Source organism: Melopsittacus undulatus, chromosome 1 (genome assembly GCF_012275295.1).
Source record: "Melopsittacus undulatus isolate bMelUnd1 chromosome 1, bMelUnd1.mat.Z, whole genome shotgun sequence".
In the NCBI taxonomy this organism is placed as follows: Eukaryota; Metazoa; Chordata; class Aves; order Psittaciformes; family Psittaculidae; genus Melopsittacus; species Melopsittacus undulatus.
Window position 1 is genome coordinate 16,624,966 of NC_047527.1, and position 19,486 is coordinate 16,644,451.

The following is a 19,486-nucleotide window of genomic DNA, read 5'->3' on the forward strand; positions in this document are numbered from 1 at the left end:
GCTCCAGTGTGGACCTCCATGGGCTGCAGGGGCACAGCCTGCCTCATCACGGTCTGCACCATGGGCTGCAGGGAAATCCCTGCTCCAACACCTGGAGCACCTCCTGCCCCTCCTTGTGCACTGACCTGGGTGTCTGCAGAGCTGTTTCTCACATATTCTAATTCCTTTCTCCAGATGCAATTGCTCTTGCACAATTCTTAAATACTTAAATACTCCAGCACAGAGACGCGGCCACCATTGCTAATGGGGTCATTGGCCTCATTGGACATGGGGGAAGCTTCCAGCAGCTTCTCACACAAGCCTCCCTTGTAGCTCTCCCCCCCACTAAGAGAACCTTGCCATGGAAACCTGGTGCAGTCCTGCTCAGGCCACAGTTCTTTCTAGGCATGGTCCTCTCCATGGGCTGCAGGGGAATAGCTAGCATATCTCCTCTTCCTCCTTCTGTGACCTTAGTATTCACAGGGTTGTTTCTCTCACACTTTTTTCCGTCAATGACAGGGTTGTTTCTCATACTTCTTTTCCCTCAGTGCCCTTGAATATGTTTCACAGAGGTGACACCAGCTTGGCTGATGGGTTTAGCTGCATCCTGTGGTTGGTTCATTGTGGATCTGACTGGAACTGTGTCAGGCACAGGACAGCCTCCTGGTCTCTTCTTGCACAGATCACTCATACAGCTCTTTGTGGCAAAGAAATAAAAATGTTCTTAGGAGCTGCTAATCCATGAAAACAAGAAAAAAACAGCACCTTCTCCCCACCCCAAAGAAAACACATTTTGGATTACTAAATCTCACCCAGTCATAGAAACACAGACAGATCATGAGTTCTCAACTTCCAGCTTTGGAGTTTTTTTTATTATGAACCATCAAACTTGGAATTAAAGTCTAAAATCTTGAAAAGTGTCAAAATAATTTATTTCAAAATGAGACATATTGTGTGAGTGCTGATACTACTTGTCTAATCTCCTTCTACCCTTTTGACTTACCTAATAAGGCTAAATGTGAACTGTACTACCTCTTATTAGTCACAGATAATTTCAGAGATTTTGTCCTTGGTTTTAAAGAATTTCTGTCTGTTATATCTTTATGGATTAACAATGATGGAGGTGTATGATATCTTAATTAAGATATCATGTTAATTTTATCATAACATCTTAAAGTTCTTCCATACAAAAGATGGAATAAAGGTTTCCCTAATTGCAGTTGGAGAATATTTGAATATGAATATTGCAAATAGGATAAGAGAATTATGCTCAAATGAACAAAGAAAATATTGTCTCTTTCTGCTTTGGAATTTTTTTTTAATTTTTTTTTTTTATTAAATAAGGGATGGTGCAGTTCCCTGATACTTGTCAAGCACGCTGAGATGAAAGTTCTGTAAAATTACTGAGTAAGAAATTTTTTGGCTTACAGATATATTGTGGAAGAGCGGAAGGTAAATGTCTTGTGTGATAAATACAGTAGAACTAGGAAACCAGATGTTTGAGATATAGAAGAAAGTTGCTCAAAATATAACTGAGCAAAACACTAATTCACAAAAAATAAGGTGGAAACTGAGGTGAATAGTTCTGTGACTAATCTGCATGGATAACTTGACAATAATTATATTTAAATTACACAATAAGAATAGCCTTTTCTGACAGATTTTGGTGTCTACCTTGATAGATTTTCGGAGGCAGAAAATAGGAAATAAGGAGTGAACCGTCAGAAAAGATCACCTGTAGTTTGAGTTGAGCTGCTTCATTTTTATCCTCTTGTACTGAGTTGTTTTTTAAAGGCATTTCAGGACTTGCACTGTCTTAATATCACCCTTAAAAAAGATGAAATAACATAACTGACTCAGGCCTAACATGACAGTACTTTGAATTTTTATTCTAATTTTAAGGAACAGCTCTTTTAAGGTACATTTGCATTTGGATTTAATATCTTACTATGAGTAACTAGAGTGGCAGATATTCAGCAAAACTTTCAGATTCTGAAAGTACTTTTCCTAATAAGACCCATGGGGTCCCTAATTTTGCTGCAGAGTGGGAGTAATTTGACTTGTATTTTAAACTTTATCTCCAGCCAGAATTTCACTCCAATTTCTCTTTATGCTGTGCAGAAAATATAATTAGAGTCTTTTGCCAGTTTGAATATTGCATACCTGTATGTGCTTTTAATTTTAACTACTGTAGTTACATCAAGTACAAAGGATTAGGGAGAGAAGTTAAATGAGAATTAGCTGCAAGAACAACTCTTTCTTTCCTGTTTCCAGTGCCTCTAAGTTTCTGTAGTGTGAATCTGGCAATACTGATATCAACTGGTAGTCCAGTAAGTATGACTTTTGTCTTATTACTGAGAAGTGACCACAATCTTTGTATTGATCTGACAGCAGGATTGTCTTAGGACTCTTCTGAGGTGTCTTGTCCTGAGCTGGTTTTAGCTTGTTTAAGTTCTGACAGTTGCCTACCGTCAAGTGACTATGTGACTATCGTGTATAGTAAAGGTCTGACAACCCTAGGCAGTTGCTGTGTAACACATTGGCTCTCTGTGTTAACTGGGGCTGGGGAAGGCTGGGAATCAATAACAGGCTCTGATAAGAAAACATCAAATAGCTCAAAGATGATTCAGGACTGAGAGAGGGGAGTTTTATCATTAACATCTTTCCAGGGATGATCTCAGGATACTGATGACTCACAATAAATGTTTTTCCCCTTCTGTTTGGAAAGAATGAGGCCCTGATCTCAGGACACAGAGTCACTGAAAGGGTGACCATAACAGCAGAGAAAAGGAATAGGTATTAGGAAGATTTCTTTAATTAAAGGAGCTACTAGTATTATTAGTGAGACTTGCTGATCCTTAGATTATTAGTCCCTTAAAGCATTAGTTGGACTAACAGTAAATTTTGGCTCCATATGTCATGTGTTCTCTTCTGTCCTAACATAATTTTTTGTGTAACCAACTATACAATACTACTGCTTATATAGTCCGTTGAGCATGAAGTTGTAGTACCAGGTGCAATGTTTTTTTGTTTGGTTCATTTATTAACACTTACCATAAAGATGTAAGAACAAGCTTCCTTCCCCTGTTTGGACAGCAGACTTGTATAATAATTTTCTATATAGCATTTAAAGGGGAAAAAAAAGATGGAGAAAATAACTGTTTATGAAATAGTAAGATACTGCCAACATTTTAAGAGAGGTAAACTGTGTAAACATCTCAGAGATAATGACCCATTATTCATTTTGACTGTTACACAAAGAAATAATTGGTCAGATACAAGATGTATTCAGTTCAGTTTTATTAGAGTAGCTGTGAAAGTAGAGAGAAGAATCATGCACGATTCCAGGGAAAACACACGGATAATCACATACATTGATTCTTGAAGGAGACAGTGCCCTAGAGGTTTGCTTTAGTATTTCCAGGAAAAAAAATCCTGTAGCAGCTCTTGGTGTCCACCTTATCATAGCTTCTAGGCCGCTAGAATGAATCCTTTGGGGGAGGTCTCACTGAATAGTCTGCTGAAGCTGGGGCTGCATCTTCTCAGTGGTGTATTCAAACTCATCTGCCTCTCCTCCTTGCTGACTGCCTTGACTAGGGCTTGGTCTCATCAGTTATATCAAGGAGCTATGCAACTTGTAATAGCCTGCATGGTAGAAAAACTCATGTTAGCCATTATGTACAGCCCAGGTGAATTCAATTTGTATTTATGTTAATTCTATGATGTGCTCAGGAAAATGGGGTTGCAATCACAAGGTCACTTTTTGTATTAGCTATTTGCATCACAGTTCTGAGTAATGACTATAAGTCCCTGACATCTATATTAAAATCAGCAACTTATGACACTAGTCCTTCATGCAATTAGGACAGCAACACTGTCTATCAGTGTTATGTTTATTACTTGTGTCACAAACAACACATTCCTTGTATCATAGACTAACATTTCAGAATATGTGTGTTTGGAAGTCTCCTTTTACCTTTCATTGAATTTCATTATTCTGCCAAGTCAACAGATTAATTAGAATATCTTTGACATATGAACAGCTGGCTCTATAAACTGCAGTTTACTTCTGAAATTAAAAAGCATTTCTTAATCCTGGCACTTTTTTACATTTCATATCAACAGTACTACAAACTTTCATTAATCATCAGCTGGACCTTTATTCAGTCCTTAATGATCATACAGTGGTTTCTCATAGACTTGCTTTATATGACAGTAACTTTACTTCAAAATTGAACTTTTTCCAACTTTGCAGAGGCATGACTGGTCTTTCATCTATTTCAACACTGACATTTTAAAAACAAAAGCTTTTTTTCAGTCCTCCAGAAATCATACCAAACTTGACAAAAAAGAGTCATAAGGTGAATTATTTTTATCCTTCCAGCCAAATAATTCCAAAATTAATCAACAGATTAACTTTACAGAACAAGTATTTTTTCAAGGTGACATAGTATAGAACTTTTTTCCCCCTTCTTCCCAAACATTGGCTTATTTAAGTTTTGTTTGTCTAGTTCTAAATAGTTCATGAGGTTAAATTTGAAGGGTGGTAATTTACCTTTCTAAAAGTAAAAAAAAAAATACTTTTTGTCAGTTCTAAGGTACAAAAGCAACAATCAAGGCTGTATGTAGCTTCAAACTTGTCAATGCCCTGATTCTCAGTTGAATAAAATGCTCAGTCCTGCTACAGACAATTTTACAGGGACCAGCCTTAGGAACTAGGTCTTTCACTGGCTTGTGCCTTTTTAGTGACTTAAAATTTGAGTGATATATTACCTTCAAACTGCTAATGGAATGCTGTATTTTAGACGCCTTTCTTTTGGAAACTTTTCTGATGCATGTTTGAGAAAGAGTTAGCTTTAGGGAGAGGACTCTGTTTTCTTTATTCCTTCAAGACTGAATTAGTACTGTTTACTCTCTTTTCTGAAAGTCATGTTCTGTCATTCCATATGACTGGACATTGAGCTATGGTAATGCAAAAGATTAACTCAACTGCCATCTCTTGTTTAATTTAATTTAATTGCTTGCTGTATTTCCAAACTAATCTTTCTTTCACTGTATTTCCTGTTTTTACTATTTGAATTCTCAGTTGGGAAAGTGCATATTTTGATATTGTAATAACCTTTAAAATTGGTCTTTTCCCATGCCAGTCTGCCATGTCATTAGATGGTCAATCTAGTAAATAGCAGACTGATAGCAATCTCGGAATTGTCCAAGGATTAATGACTCAAGTGTACTGGATGCAAACAGAAGAGCAGCCCTGATAACCACCTACAGTTTGAGTTTCACACATACAATTAGATGAATAATTACACTTAGGTAAAAGTTCTATAGCTTCTGTCACAGAGACATCTCATTAAGTCTTACTGTAATACAGATATACCAACATTATATATGTTGCTGCATAAATGTAAGCTGCAATTAAAATTCTAGGAAATCCACAGCTCTGAAAATACTTAGTTTCATGCTACTTGAATATTTATGTTTTAAATACTTGGCAAAAGAACAATTTACAGGCAATTACCCATGTTGTTGACCTATCTTGTTATCCAAAGATAACTTAAAATATCTATTTGCATGTAACATTTATTTGATATCTTCAATAAAATTAAAATCTTGAGTTCTTAGTTCAGGCAGCAGTAGATTTTTTTAAGAGGTGGAAGAGGGTTTATTTTTGGCTGTTTGACAATATATGACACAGTGTCCTTGCTCTAAGATGATTGAATAGAATTTGGAAAAAACTTCCAGAAAAAAAAACCAACACAAAAAGTGAGGGAATAAAAGGCCAGTACCCAAAATTGTCGTGCGGTAGATACTCACATTTATAATGACTGCCATTAAGACCCATTAATCTCATCACTGGAATTGGAAACGGATATTCATAGGTGTAGTCAAATTCCTTGTTTACTGTTTGACCAAAAGGTTAATGGTTAGTTTAGTGTCTGAACCTCAGTGTAAACATCATACTAACTAGGTTGATGGAACAAGAGGGGTATGATAATTTAATCAATAAATCCTTCACAATCGTTCAAATTAAGCAATATATTGAATATTCAGTTATTTTTAGCTTTTCTTCTTTAGTGTGAATCTGGTTCTTTCAAAACAGATTTTGATTTATTAAATCAGACACCTGAGTTTTAGTCTTCTATCCATGAATGAGTGTCCTTACATCTACATTGTGGGGTGGATCTTTTTATAAAAGATCTTCATTATGAATCTGGTTACAAGAGTTGTGAAGGCAATCACAAGGAACAAAGTAAAGGATGAGAAATTTTTACCGACATGTTTCATGCCAGGAAGCACAATTAGCTGTAAGTAGTTAATACTTCAGATTTCTGTTTAATGCGCCTGCTCCCTAAATTAACCAAAATATAACCAAATGATATAAGTCACTGCTGGAGTGCTGTTCTGTTGGTTAGGACCTGGTCTTTTGTAGTATTAGTATTATGCCATGGAAGTATTAAGCCCTACTAGCATGTATGTGTACATGTATAATGCATGATTAGTCTTATCAGAATATGTGATACTTTTTTTAATCAAAGCTTTCCATATGGAAGTTTTATTTCAACAAGCGAATAATGCCAATGAGAAGGATTCCACACAGCTGCAGTTGCAATCAAAACAAGCACTTAAGATTTTGAAGTGCATACATATGAGCGATTAGATCTGTGTACTAAGATGTAACTCTTTTCAGCCTAAAGCTTTGGTAGAATTAGAATGGATTTCAGCAGTGCTTATAGAGGGGCTATCGACTGCAAATTCCTTTTTTGATCAATACAATTTCTGTAAATCTCCTGGCTTGTGAGGAAATGCAGTAATTATATGCTTCATGAAAAATTTTGTGAAAAACTTTGCTGTATATTTTTCCAACAAAAATAACTGGTTTTCTCTTTAGAATATTTTCGGACATGTTTAATGTTTGATTCTATTAGAAGGGTTTGCATGCCTGTTACTTGATAATAATAATTCTTCAAAATTTAAATGCATATAGTTTGCGAATTAATCAATTTTACTGAAAGAATACCAGATAAGTTGTCACTGATTTCTACTCCCAATAACTAACATAAAGAACTGGCTAGATAGCCGCACACAAAGAGTTGTGGTCAACGGCTCAATGTCCAACTGGAAACCAGTAACAAGTGGAGTCCTTCAGGGATCGGTGTTGGGACCGGTCTTGTTCAACATCTTTGTCTGTGACATGGACAGTGGGATTGAGTGTGCCCTCAGCAAGTTTGCCGATGACACCGAGCTGTGTGGTTCTGTTGATACGCTGGAGGGAAGGAATGCCATTCAGAGGGACCTTGACACGCTTGTGAGGTGGGCTGATGCCAACCTCGTGAAGTTTAACCATGCCATGTGCAAGGTCCTCCACCTGGGTTGGAGCAATCCCAGCCACAGCTACAGTTTGGGCACAGAAGAAATTCAGAACAGTCCTGCAGAGAAGGACTTGGGGGTGTTGGTCGATGGGAAAATGAGCATGAGCCAGCTTCAGTATGCGCTTACTGTCCAGAAAGCCAACCATATACTGGGCTGCATCAAAAGGAGCATGACCAGCAGGTTGAAGGAAGTGATCCTGCCCCTCTACTCTGCTCTCATGAGACCCCACTTGGAGTATTGTGTGCAGTTCTGGTGTCCTCAACATAAATAGGACATGGAACTGTTGGAGTAAGTCCAGAAGAGGGCCACGAGGATGATCAGGGGACTGGAACACCTCCCGTATGAAGACAGGCTGAGAAAGTTGTGTCTGTTCAGCCTGGAGAAGGGCAGGCTGCGTGGAGACCTCACAGCAGCCTTCCAGTATCTGAAGGGGGCCTATAGGGATGCTGGAGAGGGACTATTCATTAGGGACTGTAGTGATAGGACAAGGGGTAATGGGTTCAAACTTAAACAGCAGAGGTTTAGACTGGATATAAGGAAGAAATTTTTTACTGTTAGGGTGGTGAGGCACTGGAATGGGTTGTCCAGGGAGCATGTGAACGCTCCATCCCTAGCTGTGCTCAGGGCTAGGTTGGATGAAGCCTTGGGTGATATGGTTTAGTGTGAGGTGTTCCTGCCCATGGCAGGGGAGTTGGAACTAGATGGTCTTAAGGTCCTTTCCAACCCTAACTGTTCTATGATTCTATGATTCTATGATACAAAGGTTTAATTCCGATACCATTCTTCCCATACAAATTCAAACATAATAAAATAGAATAAGTCACTTGGAGTGACGACTGCTTGTTTGACTCTTTAGTACCATCTACCCTTTATATGCATATTTTGTAGTGTTTGTATCCTTTCTTGAAGTTTTTACACATTTATTAACTGATCTGGTTTTGGACCTTTGGAATGTGGGCACTTTTTGCCTCTCTTCATACACATATCATGTCTAAATTACTTCATTTGTATATTTTATGTCTTATTTAATAATACTGGTCCAGAATAAGCTTCTGAGCAATTTTTTAGCAAGATGACAATTATCGCACATATGCATTGTATGAAATAGAAAACAGTGCTGTAAATGGAAGTAGTTGTTAAATACTTTGGCTATTATAATTGTAAAAACAAGGAAAATATATCTGTGAACTCTACAAAATCAAACATTTTTGCTTTATCATTTGTTTCTTCTACCAATCCTCATTTATTTGGCACCTTACTTAAAAGAGAAAAGACAGTTCTGTCTGTTTTAATTTCTGTTTTAAGAGCTATAATTTTAGAAGATTTTTTGTAATTAAAGCTAGTTTAGTACATGAACGAGACAGGTATTTTAAAACTATTTATTAAGATTATAGCTAGCTGGCAGTGTGCATTTCAGATGTTCAAGTAAGTGTATTTTAGGATATGTCAGTATGTCTTTAGAAGAAATGGAGGATGCATACCATGCTATTAAAAAACCCAAACCAGTACTTTGCAACATAAAGTGGAAATCACATGTTAGACATTCGAGGGAGAATAAAATATCAATTGACTTCACTTGGACCAGTGTTAGCCTAAAGCAGATTTTTTAAAATTACCTCCTAAATAGCACAGGAAAGGAGATGGCGACATAGTGTTGTAATGAATTGAAAGAAGATTTTTATTTTCAAAAAATGTTTGTTCCTTATTTCTTCTGTAAACTGTGATTTACCCACAGTCACAAACCAAATAAGATGCAAACATGAGAACTTAACTGACTCTACACTTTTACTAAGAAAGGTGCATTGTTTCAGTAAGCTCTTTTGTTTTTACATTAGATAACAGACTTTCTAGGGCAGTCATTGTTGACTACACATAGGGATGAGATACTTTAAATCTCTGGTTCACAACCACTGATATGAAGATTCTTCATGGACATTTCAAAGAATTTATTAAAGACAACTGCAGAAGGGAAACCTACTGTCTGTTACTTCTGCTATGCAGGTTTCTGTGCAGTTTGGGGGGAGTGACATCTTTTGAACAATAAAAAAAAGATGAGGCAGCTGCATTTCCTTTATGGTAGATATGGTGTTTTTTTTTGAATTCAGGAAAATATTGTAGACGATGCAGTTTAGATATGCTTGGAACAGTTGCTGGCACAGAAGTAGGTTGGACTGCCAATGCATTATGATAATGGTGAACAGCTTTGTAATTTGATGAGAAGATAAATTGATATGAGAAAAGGAGCAGTTATATGAGCAGAATAAGCATTCATTTCATGCCAGTCTCCATTATAAATTCTGTCAGCTTGCAAATCTACTTTCTGGGAACAATACCATAGAAATTATGAACTGTAAAGATCAGATTTTAAGAACTGTGAATTTAGTTAGAACTCAGATGATATCAACATGTTCTTAAGTTAGAATCATCTTAAGTATAACTTACAGCTGTCATGGATAGATGTGTTAATGAATAAGTGATTTAACAGGTAAACTTAACTAGGTAGATTCTTAGCTGCACCTAAAATGCCTTTAGTTTTCAAAGCCTGAGCTGGTCAGCTTTTAGATCTAAGTCAGGACTAAGTTCAAACTTAGGTCTAGGCACTGTATGACATCAAAGAAGCAAAGAGCAAAAAAGAACACTGTCAGTTTTGCAAAGAATAAATGTTTAGAGAATGCCAGTGTTCTGCCTGGTTGAAACTTTCTTCTATTACTGGTGACAATGTAGTAAGCTTATTTTCAGAAATACTGTTTAAAGAAAATAATGAGATGTGTAATGAGAAGTGGATTAGAGTAAAAATATTATATTTACATGATGAAATATTTTATTTTGATTTACTTTTTGCTGCTGGGGACAGGGAGAGGAGTGAGTGTGGTGCTTAGCTGCTAGCTGGGGTCAATCTATAGCTCTCTGCTCTTCCTGTACTTTTAAGAATTTATTTTCAGATTCACTAAAGTGATTGAATGTTTCTTATTTCTTTTTACCCTTAATTAGAAATTTCTTGCTTTTGAAAAACTAGACGTCTGTTTTACAGTTTTATGTGTTGGCCTGCATAGCCTAAGTTCTCTTATTCCCTATCATGAACCTGAAAGTCACAGGGTATAATCCTTTTCCTGGTGCCCAAAGCAGTGTTCTGCCTAACCTGTTAACTGATCCAGATAGACACTAACTCCTTCTAGCCTGAGTGTCATGTGTTTGCATCATGGTAGTGCTTTTTATGACCAGTTGTGTGACTGTGTGGTTTCTGGATTAGCACTGATTTGTATCCCACTGCTTCAACATTGTGAACAGTCTTGTCTGTTCATGCTTGTAATAATATACTATTAATTGATGAATAAAAGGTCCTACAGAAAGCAGTCAATGAATCTATATTTAAAAAAAGTTTTCCACACAAGAGCTTTATCAAAGTTTTATGAAAATCCACTGCTCTTCATCCCAGATAATTAATCTTTCAATAATATTTTTTGTTTGTTTTAATTCAGGCTCTCTGGAATGAATATACCTCCTCCAGTTATTAGTAACAAAAACTGGCTCAGACTACATTTTGTAACAGACAGCAATCACCGATACCGTGGATTTAGTGCTCACTACCAAGGTACATTTAAGGAAATAATGTTTTTCTTTTTGTGGTTCTGTGCCTAAAGTTATAGAGGAAGTGGGAAGGGGCATTTTAAAAATCCTCATAAAGGTGTAGCTTGTATTTGCATAATGATAAACTCAGTTGTGCAACCTATTATATAAAATTTTACAGTATGTTAGAGTAGGGGTAGTATTATCTAGTTTATCTAAATGCAGTTATAAAAAAATTACAGTAGATACCTACTTCACTTTATCCTATGCACGTACTGAGGTGTTAAAATGATCCTAATATTCTGAAAGATATTGTATAACAGATACAGAGGTAATGTTTTTATTATCAAAATATGTATCTGCATCTATGGTTGCATATGTCACGCTTGAAAAACAGTAAGTTTCTAGTTACTAATGTGGCATTTAATCACTGTTGTGTCTTACTACCTATTTCTGAAAGTATTGTGCTATTAATGGTTTAATTAACCTATAAGGTTCTTATCCACTGTTTTTATGAACAAGCATCATTTTGAGTAAGAGAGAAAACATCTGAAGCATTAACTTGGGAATATCACCATTTGGAACAAGGTCATTCTAATGATAAAGTACTAATGAAAAGTGAGCTTTATTAGTGCATGGTAATACTGTCTGCTTTATCATGAGCATAACTGTAAATAATATTTTTCAGTATCTGAAGTATGTCAATGGATCTTCAGGGAACAGTAACTCTTTTTGTGCTTTTGTGCTTTTCTATGTATCTGATTAAAAAAATAATCATGCCATTCTGGATGAAATTCAGTTCATGAATTTCTTTTACAGTTCTCTATAGGAAATTCAGCAAAGGAAGAGATGAGGTACATAAACTTGTGGAGAATCTGATAAAATTAATCAACTAATGTAAAAATCGCAACTACAAAACGCTAGGGCTACTTTTTATGTAATTGATCTTTTGTAATAGTAAATTTTTCACAACTCTGATTGCCTCAGACAACATATTCTATACATGAACACGACAAATTTGCTCACTATGTTAACAAATATTGTATGTCTCTGTTTGAACTTCCTAAGTTCACAGAAGTTCTGGAATGTGTATTCTGAGTAAATTTAGTAAAAAGAAACTTCCTACTCTAGCTCCAGGGCTGCCATAACTGAAAAGCACTGACTCATTTTCTGCATGGTATCCTTCACACTGAACATGATAAACACACTTCTTTACTGGGAAATTGGTAACTTATGGACTGTTAAGAGATATAAAGTAGAAACTTTCTCTATTAGAGCCTACCTCAAAATTGAGAAACCACGTGATAACTGTTTTGCTGGTTTATGTGAAGTAACTTGAATTGTTGGGATGTTAATTTTGAACTACTGGGAAAAGAAGAACAAACTATCTCAGATGACACACATACTTGGATTCCTGACGAAAGTGTGAGGTAATAGTTGCTGAAAGAGAACAGACTTTTTTTTAGTTTCAAAATATGTTAAAATATCATAAAAAACATGTGAGTTGGTAGATGTGGAAAATTTGAAAATGCTGTGTATCTTCTATTTGTCTTTACCGTCTAAGTTTGTAGCGATTACATTATGGGTTTTTTTAAATATTGCTTTGATTTGCTTGTTTAAGTTCTAATGGCATATTGCTGAATGCATGTTTAAATTGTACTGAATACTAAGTTGTGAAATTCTGCAGTAGTCCACCATTCTTAAAAATGAAGAAAATACCTTTCTCAACTCTTCAGAAAAAAATGTAGGGAGTAAATAATTTCAGCATGTAAAAGCATCAGAGTCCATACTCCAGAAGGTATGAGCACTGAAAATTAACCTTGACAGTCAAAAATGGAAAAATACATTGTCAGGTAATAGGGAGGAGTGACTTCTGGATTAATTGTAAGGTAAAAGAGACAGTGTGAGTTAATTAAATAAACATTTAAAAATATTTCATACGTTTAGACAAAAAATAAAAATATGCAGCACAAAATATTTCTATTTGTTAAGAACCGATTATGTTTTTTTCCAGTTAAAGACAAATTTAATACTTTTTGTAAAGACCATTTTCAAAAATTTCACTGTTGCCCTGACATGAGTTGTCACAATAAAAATAAAGAAGTTTTCCAAAGAATCAGGTGGAATATATGCATCTGCCTGTTTTTTCTTGCATCACTTTTGAGTGGGTGTCTGTTAATCCTTTCAGTAGTCTGTATTATTGCTGTAGTAACTGTTGAAAAACTCACTCTTTCCCCCCCCCCCCCCGTCCATTAACACAGATATGACTGTGACTTCTTACTGACTTCCCTCCTTCAAACTTCATCTTTCCTATGTAGTACCACTATAACCAGAATTACTAATTTCTTACCACTTCATCTGTTTTAAATTTTTTTATTTTATTGCATCTTTCAAAGGATGACTCCAAATTCTGAACTTCAGACGACTGCATAACTTTTCCTCCATCATTGCTTGGCACTTTCTTGGTACTTGCTCTTTTCATCTCATCACTCCATTGGCTTGCTGGCTTTGTTTGAACAACTGCACATTTTGTGCAAGTATATTTGAGTGGTGGTGTGACCCAATGTCAGTGAAGCACTCCCACAGCCACTCACTCCAACCCCACAATGGAACAAGGCAGAAAATAAATAGGAAGAACAAGAGCAAGAAAACTCATTACTCCTCAACTGTTGTCTTTGGTAAACCTGTCTTAATATAAAACAATGAATTACTGGTTTGAGCACTGGGAAATGGTCAATTAGGGAAAACATCTTTCCTCTTCACTTTTGCAGGCTTAACTTCATTCCAAACATCTCTTCTTCTTCTGTCTACTCCACCACAAATTACTCTGTGTCTTTTCAGTGATGTGAGATGCCAAGGTGTTGGTCAAGGTGTAGGAGTTTCTTTCTGCTACTTCTCATTTCTCACTCTTTTCTTGTTCCTTACTTACTAATTTGCTCTGCTCTGATGTGCATCAGCCATGGCCACAGCCTCTTAGAGGAAGAACCTGCTCCAGTGTGAGTTATCCATTGGCTCCAGTACCTTTGGGAGTGTTACTGTCTCTGGAATGCAGCACTCCTGCCTTGGTCTTGTTCCCTTCTCTCAGTGTTTACTGTTTTACCTTTAATACATTTCCACAGAAATGCCACAGGTTCTGCTGCTGGGCTCAGTTGTGTCATGTGGTAGGTCCACTGTGGAGCCAGGTAGAACCAGCTGTGGTCAGTGTGGGGCAGCCCCTGACCTCCCATCACAGAGATCACATGTGTAGTTCCCCATAGCCCTCCTATCAACCCCCTGCCATTCATACCAATTACAGTCTGAAAAATATCATTTGTTGTTTTATTCGAACAAAAGAAATTAAATGAACTTTATGGCCACTTTTTAGGCAAGATATGAAATAACAAAATCTTACTGTCTTAAATTTATAGAAATGTTTTTTTTAAGATTCTTCTCCGCAAGGCAACTTCACATGGCCTAGCTTCAGTGTAATATCTAAAGCTATTGTGGCCCAGGCACATGAAAAGATTAAAAATGATGCAATTAGAAGTCTTAAAATCTAGCTACATATGAAAAAAACTCACAAACAGAAAACCAAGGGTATTACATAATCTTTTATAAATGTCCTTCTAATTTAATTAGTTTTCAAATTTTGCCTATTTTTTATTTCAGGCCTTGCAAACACCTGTGATAGTTTAAACTGTCTTATACAGAACAAATGAAATTTACTGAGGTGTATGAAACTGGGAAATTCTCAGCTTCATTTAAATACATTGTCATGCAGGTTATGTTTATTGATTTCTTTTAATGGGCATTCTAATTCACAAAAGATTTTGAATTATGCAATTTTTAAACTATGTTTGATAAATGACAATTAAAATGCTTTATGTCAATTAGCAGAAAATCAAACCGTTTCCCTACCCAGGCTGCAGATTATAACCAAGGCATGCTTTTCCTTGCTTGTGTCACCAGAGTTCAGCCTTTCTTTCTAGTCGCTGAGGGTTCATAGTCATGATGTTTTCTGTCCTTGTTGCTTTGTTAAAACTCTAAAAGAGTTAGAAACTGTTGGCTAAAGTAAAACCAAAGCTTTATTGGATTTTCCTGAAGCTGCTGTTTCAATATTTCTTGGCACTGGCAATCCTCTTTTGCTGTTTCTAAAATTAGTTGTCCTTTTTTACTACACCCATTTGCAGTTCCTGTAAAGGTTACTTTTGCTTCCTTTTTCTCTGTTGGCCAGTCTTTGCACTCCATCACTTATGTATTAATCCATAATGTTATCTAAGTAGACAGGTGGGATTAAGTTATCTTCACGGCTTCCAGTTTTACAGGCTGGCGTGCATAAATTTTAATATTCTTTATGTCAAACATACCTGGACTATGTAAGGGGTTTTGGAAAACAATTCTTCATTTTCTGATTTGTAAACATTACTTTAAGAATTTATAATTTTCCTATTTTTGAGATCCAGAATCCTTCCTCTCTCCATCTCTCTTTCCCTCCTCTTAAGCTCTGGAAGGTTCAGCAGTAGCCCTATACTTGCTATTTATTTCACTTGTGAAATCCATTTCTTAATTAGGTTTGCTTTCTTCCCTCTTTACCTCTGGTTAAGCCATGTGCAAACTAATGTTCCTACTGTGAACGAAATAGTATCAGATATGTCGACTGAGTGCACAGTGGCATTTGCCTTCCATAAGAATGTTTGGTTACAGAAAAATACAGATGAAGTGATGAAATATATCAATGAGCTTTTCAGAACAGAATAAATTTCAGCTGTCATGCTCATACTGAAATACATGCAAATTGTTACAATGCTTAATACTTCACAGTCAACTGTGTAGAGCTGAAGGTGGATAAATGCCAGCCCTTTCAGTGTGTGATGCAATATAGTAAAAACAGATGTTGAAAACTTTTCTATTTCTCTGCTTGATTTTCCATTGTTCTTTTTCTTCAGTAATTTTGCATATGAATAGAAATGTATCTTAATTCAGGAAGATTTATGGAGTTAGACTTTTCTGAGATTATTTGTTGGTTTTGCTTTCGGAGGGGATGCAAAGCAATTGGCAATCAGGTAAAGAACAAAAGTAAGTAGTACTAAGCTGCCTTAAAACATCATGTCTTAAGTAACCAGAAAGGGAAAACGGGCTCAAAGCAGTACACACTGCTACTGCCGGAAGACTAAGAAGTCAAAATGAAGTCCTATGTGAGATTCATCTCTAAGACACCAAAGTGTAGATTTCTCTATACTGTAGCCTGTAGATTTAAACACCTAGTGGTATCTAAATGACAAAGCTGGGGAGCTGTAGGGCACAGTTCTGCTGCATGAGTCTACATGCACATATGAAATCACCTAGTGTATCCAAGATACTTCTAAGGCAGTGGCAGAAGTGCAGAGGCTCTTCTGGCAGACAGACAAAGGTGTTGCAAAATGGTGTGTTATGAAGTAACAAAACTGCGTGAACCTAAGCTAGGTATGGGCAACTGACCTAGCTAATCCTTTCGGTGCAGTTTGCAGAGTGATTCAATTAACCACGTAGTAGGGGTTTGGTAGAGGTGTTCTAGAGTAAATGAGACATCTGCATGGTGTTGGGAAATATACAGAAGACCACCTGTTGTGGTTCAACCCAGCAAGCAGATTACCGCCACACACCTGTTCAGTCACACCCACCTCAGTGCAACAGGGGAGAGAATTGGAAAAAGGTAAAAAAACTTGTGGGTTGAGATGAAGACAGTTTAATGGAACAGGAAAGAAAGGGAAAATAATGATGAAAGAATATACAAACCAGCTGATTCACAGTAAAGTGCTAACCATCTGCTGACTAGCCCATCGCTGAGCAGTGGGCTGCCAACCCCTAGACAACTCCTCCCAGTTTTATTGTTCAGTATGGAGTTCTAGGGTATGGAATATCCCTTTGGCCAGATTGGGTGAACTGTCCCATCTGTGTCCCCCTCCAGCTTCTTGTGCCCCAGCCTCCTCACTGGCTGGGCAGCATGAGAAGGTGAAAAGTCCATAATTTAGTATAAGCACTGTTCAGGAACAGCTAAAACATTATTCTCATCCTAAATTCAGAGCACAACTCTGTCCCAGCTACTAGGAAAAAAATAACTCTGCGCCAGCTGAATCCAGGGCTGGAACCAGCACACTGTGCTATTCTGGCACAGAAACTGGAAGACAGGGAAGAACTAATATGACAACAAAGAGCATATAGGCAGCTGTTATGTCCTCTCCAAGACGTGTACTTTAAGATTAATTAAAGTACTGCATTACACTGATTACATTGACTAGATTTGCATTTATTATGATAGTCTTTATACCTAGTGCAGACTCGTAGATGTAGGTTTGTTAATTTCAGGTTGAATCTCACATAATATAACTTAACTGAAATGGGTTTTTGCTAACAGCACGCTCACGGGCATGAGATTCCCTGTTAGAAATTAAGGTGCTGCATCACTTGAGTCATGTCTGAGAAGCCTGCTACTTAAATAAAGGCTGTACCTGCTTCTGCTTAGGGCAATATAAATAAGCTGCTGGTTGCATTAGTAATTTATTTGACAACTACTTAGTTCTAAGAATTGTAAATCTGTGACTTTTCAGACCCTGAACTCCTATTGTCAAAATAGACCACACTACCTGGTTTTGGAATAGATGTAGGAAAAAGGAAAGCTCTTTATAGAGTGAAATTACCAGAATTTCTCAGCAGACTCCCCCTCCCCAGCATAACAAGGACTTAAATTGCATACATTGTCACACTAGTAAATGCATATAGTGGGTTTTCATACTCATGGGTCTTTCAGCTCCAATTCATCTTATACAGCTATACTTTCTGAACAGATGATTTTTCACCTTTGCACTCTTGAAATGTCTTTTATTCACAACTATACACCCACACAATGATAGTACTCAGAATTACATTAATTTTGCTGTAGTCAAGTCAGAAGGGAGAAAAAAATATTTTTTGACCCTCAGCCATTTTACAGTATTTCTTTTTAGATTTCCCCCAATTACAGGTTTCAATAACATCACTGTTGCTGGTTAGTTCAGTTAGTTCTGATGCTGTATACAGATCCAGAAGAATGGTTTCTAAGATTTTAATTAACTTTTTTCTACTTCAAATAAAATCATAATTCATTAAAAAAAGACAACAGAATTAATGGTAAATATGAAGGCATGTTAGTTTGTGTTAATGTTTAAATTACATCTGAAATAAATGTTAAGTGATGCAGTAAAGAGTCCTTCCCATTTTTAATGATTCAACAGATACATCTTCTTAATTTCATTCTTGGCCTGAAGAAAAACCTCTAATATTTTATGTGCATACAAAAATTTTAATATATTTGTTTCATTTACTATTCTACACACATCTATTCATTGTTTAGAAAAGAGAAAATGTCTGTATTTTATATTTACAATGTTACTGACTGCAAGCAATTCCATCTCATAGAAGAAAAAAAATCAAACTGAATTACTCTTTGTTTCAGCTTATGTAATACTTACAAATGAATTCTTTTCCTTGCTTAGGTCAGTTTTATTGGAAGTTCGGGAATAGATAAATTGAACCGAAAACCAAAAATTCTAACAAAAATCTCAGGAAAATTGGATGTTTAAAATATAAAATCCATAGGTAATATGAATAGTCTTGATTTATGGAAAGGAAGCTATTTAAAAAAATCAATATGCTTTAAAAAATAAATATTTAAAATATATATGACTATTTAATATTTGTAATTATATAAATAGATGCTATATGTGCACACATATTTATAAATATGTATAAAAAATAATCCTCTAAGGAAACCAACTAAAATTTGAGAAACATTAACTATTAAAATAAATATCTGCTGATAATGAAACTCTTGTAATAGAATCATAGAATAGTTAGTGTTGGAAAGGATCTTAAGATCATCCAGTTCCACCCCCCTGCTGTGAGCAGGGACACCTCACACTAAACCATGTCATTTCACCCAAGACTCTGTCCAACTAGGCCTTGAACACCACCAGGGATGGAGCATTCACAACCTCCCTGGGCAACCCATTCTAGTGCCTCACCACCCTTACAGTAAAGAATTTCTTCCTTATATCCAATCTAAACCTCCCCTGTTTAAGTTTTAACCTGTTACCTCTTGTCCTGTCACTACAGTCTCTAATGAACAGTCCCTCCCCAGCATCCTTATAGGCCCCTATGAGGTATTCACGCAGCCTTCTCTTCTCCAGGCTGAACAGCCCCAACTTTCTCAGCCTGTATTCATACGGGAGGTGCTCCAGCCCCCTCATCATCCTCTTGGCCCTCCTCTGGACTTGTTCTGTACTTGTTCACTTGTAATGGTAGAACATAAATGATAAAGTTTATAGGACCTTCAAAATATTCATTTTAATAAGGTCAGAACATTAATGCATTAACCTGTATATCTATGGTGTGCTTCATGGCCATCAAACAGTGTAATATATCTCACTGATTATCTGTTTAAACATAATTGATGTAAGAACCTGAGATAAAATGCTTGTTTACATTCAGAATATTTAATGGTATTGAAACAAACTGTTGGAACACTTTGTTTCCCCTTTTAAAAATGTTGACATTCAAATACTCCCATAAT

General features: G+C 36.3%; 1 protein-coding gene across 3 annotated transcripts in view; it reads left to right on the forward strand.

Moving 5' to 3' along the window:
• Positions 1 to 19,486, forward strand: part of CSMD3 (CUB and Sushi multiple domains 3) — a 604,683-nt gene that overhangs the window by 201,166 nt on the left and 384,031 nt on the right. For all 3 annotated transcript variants that reach the window (XM_005150930.4, XM_005150931.4, XM_031050517.2), the window contains exon 6: positions 10,833 to 10,945. In XM_005150930.4, coding sequence (XP_005150987.2) covers positions 10,833 to 10,945 — 113 coding nt within the window. The remainder of the gene's footprint in view (positions 1 to 10,832; positions 10,946 to 19,486) is intronic.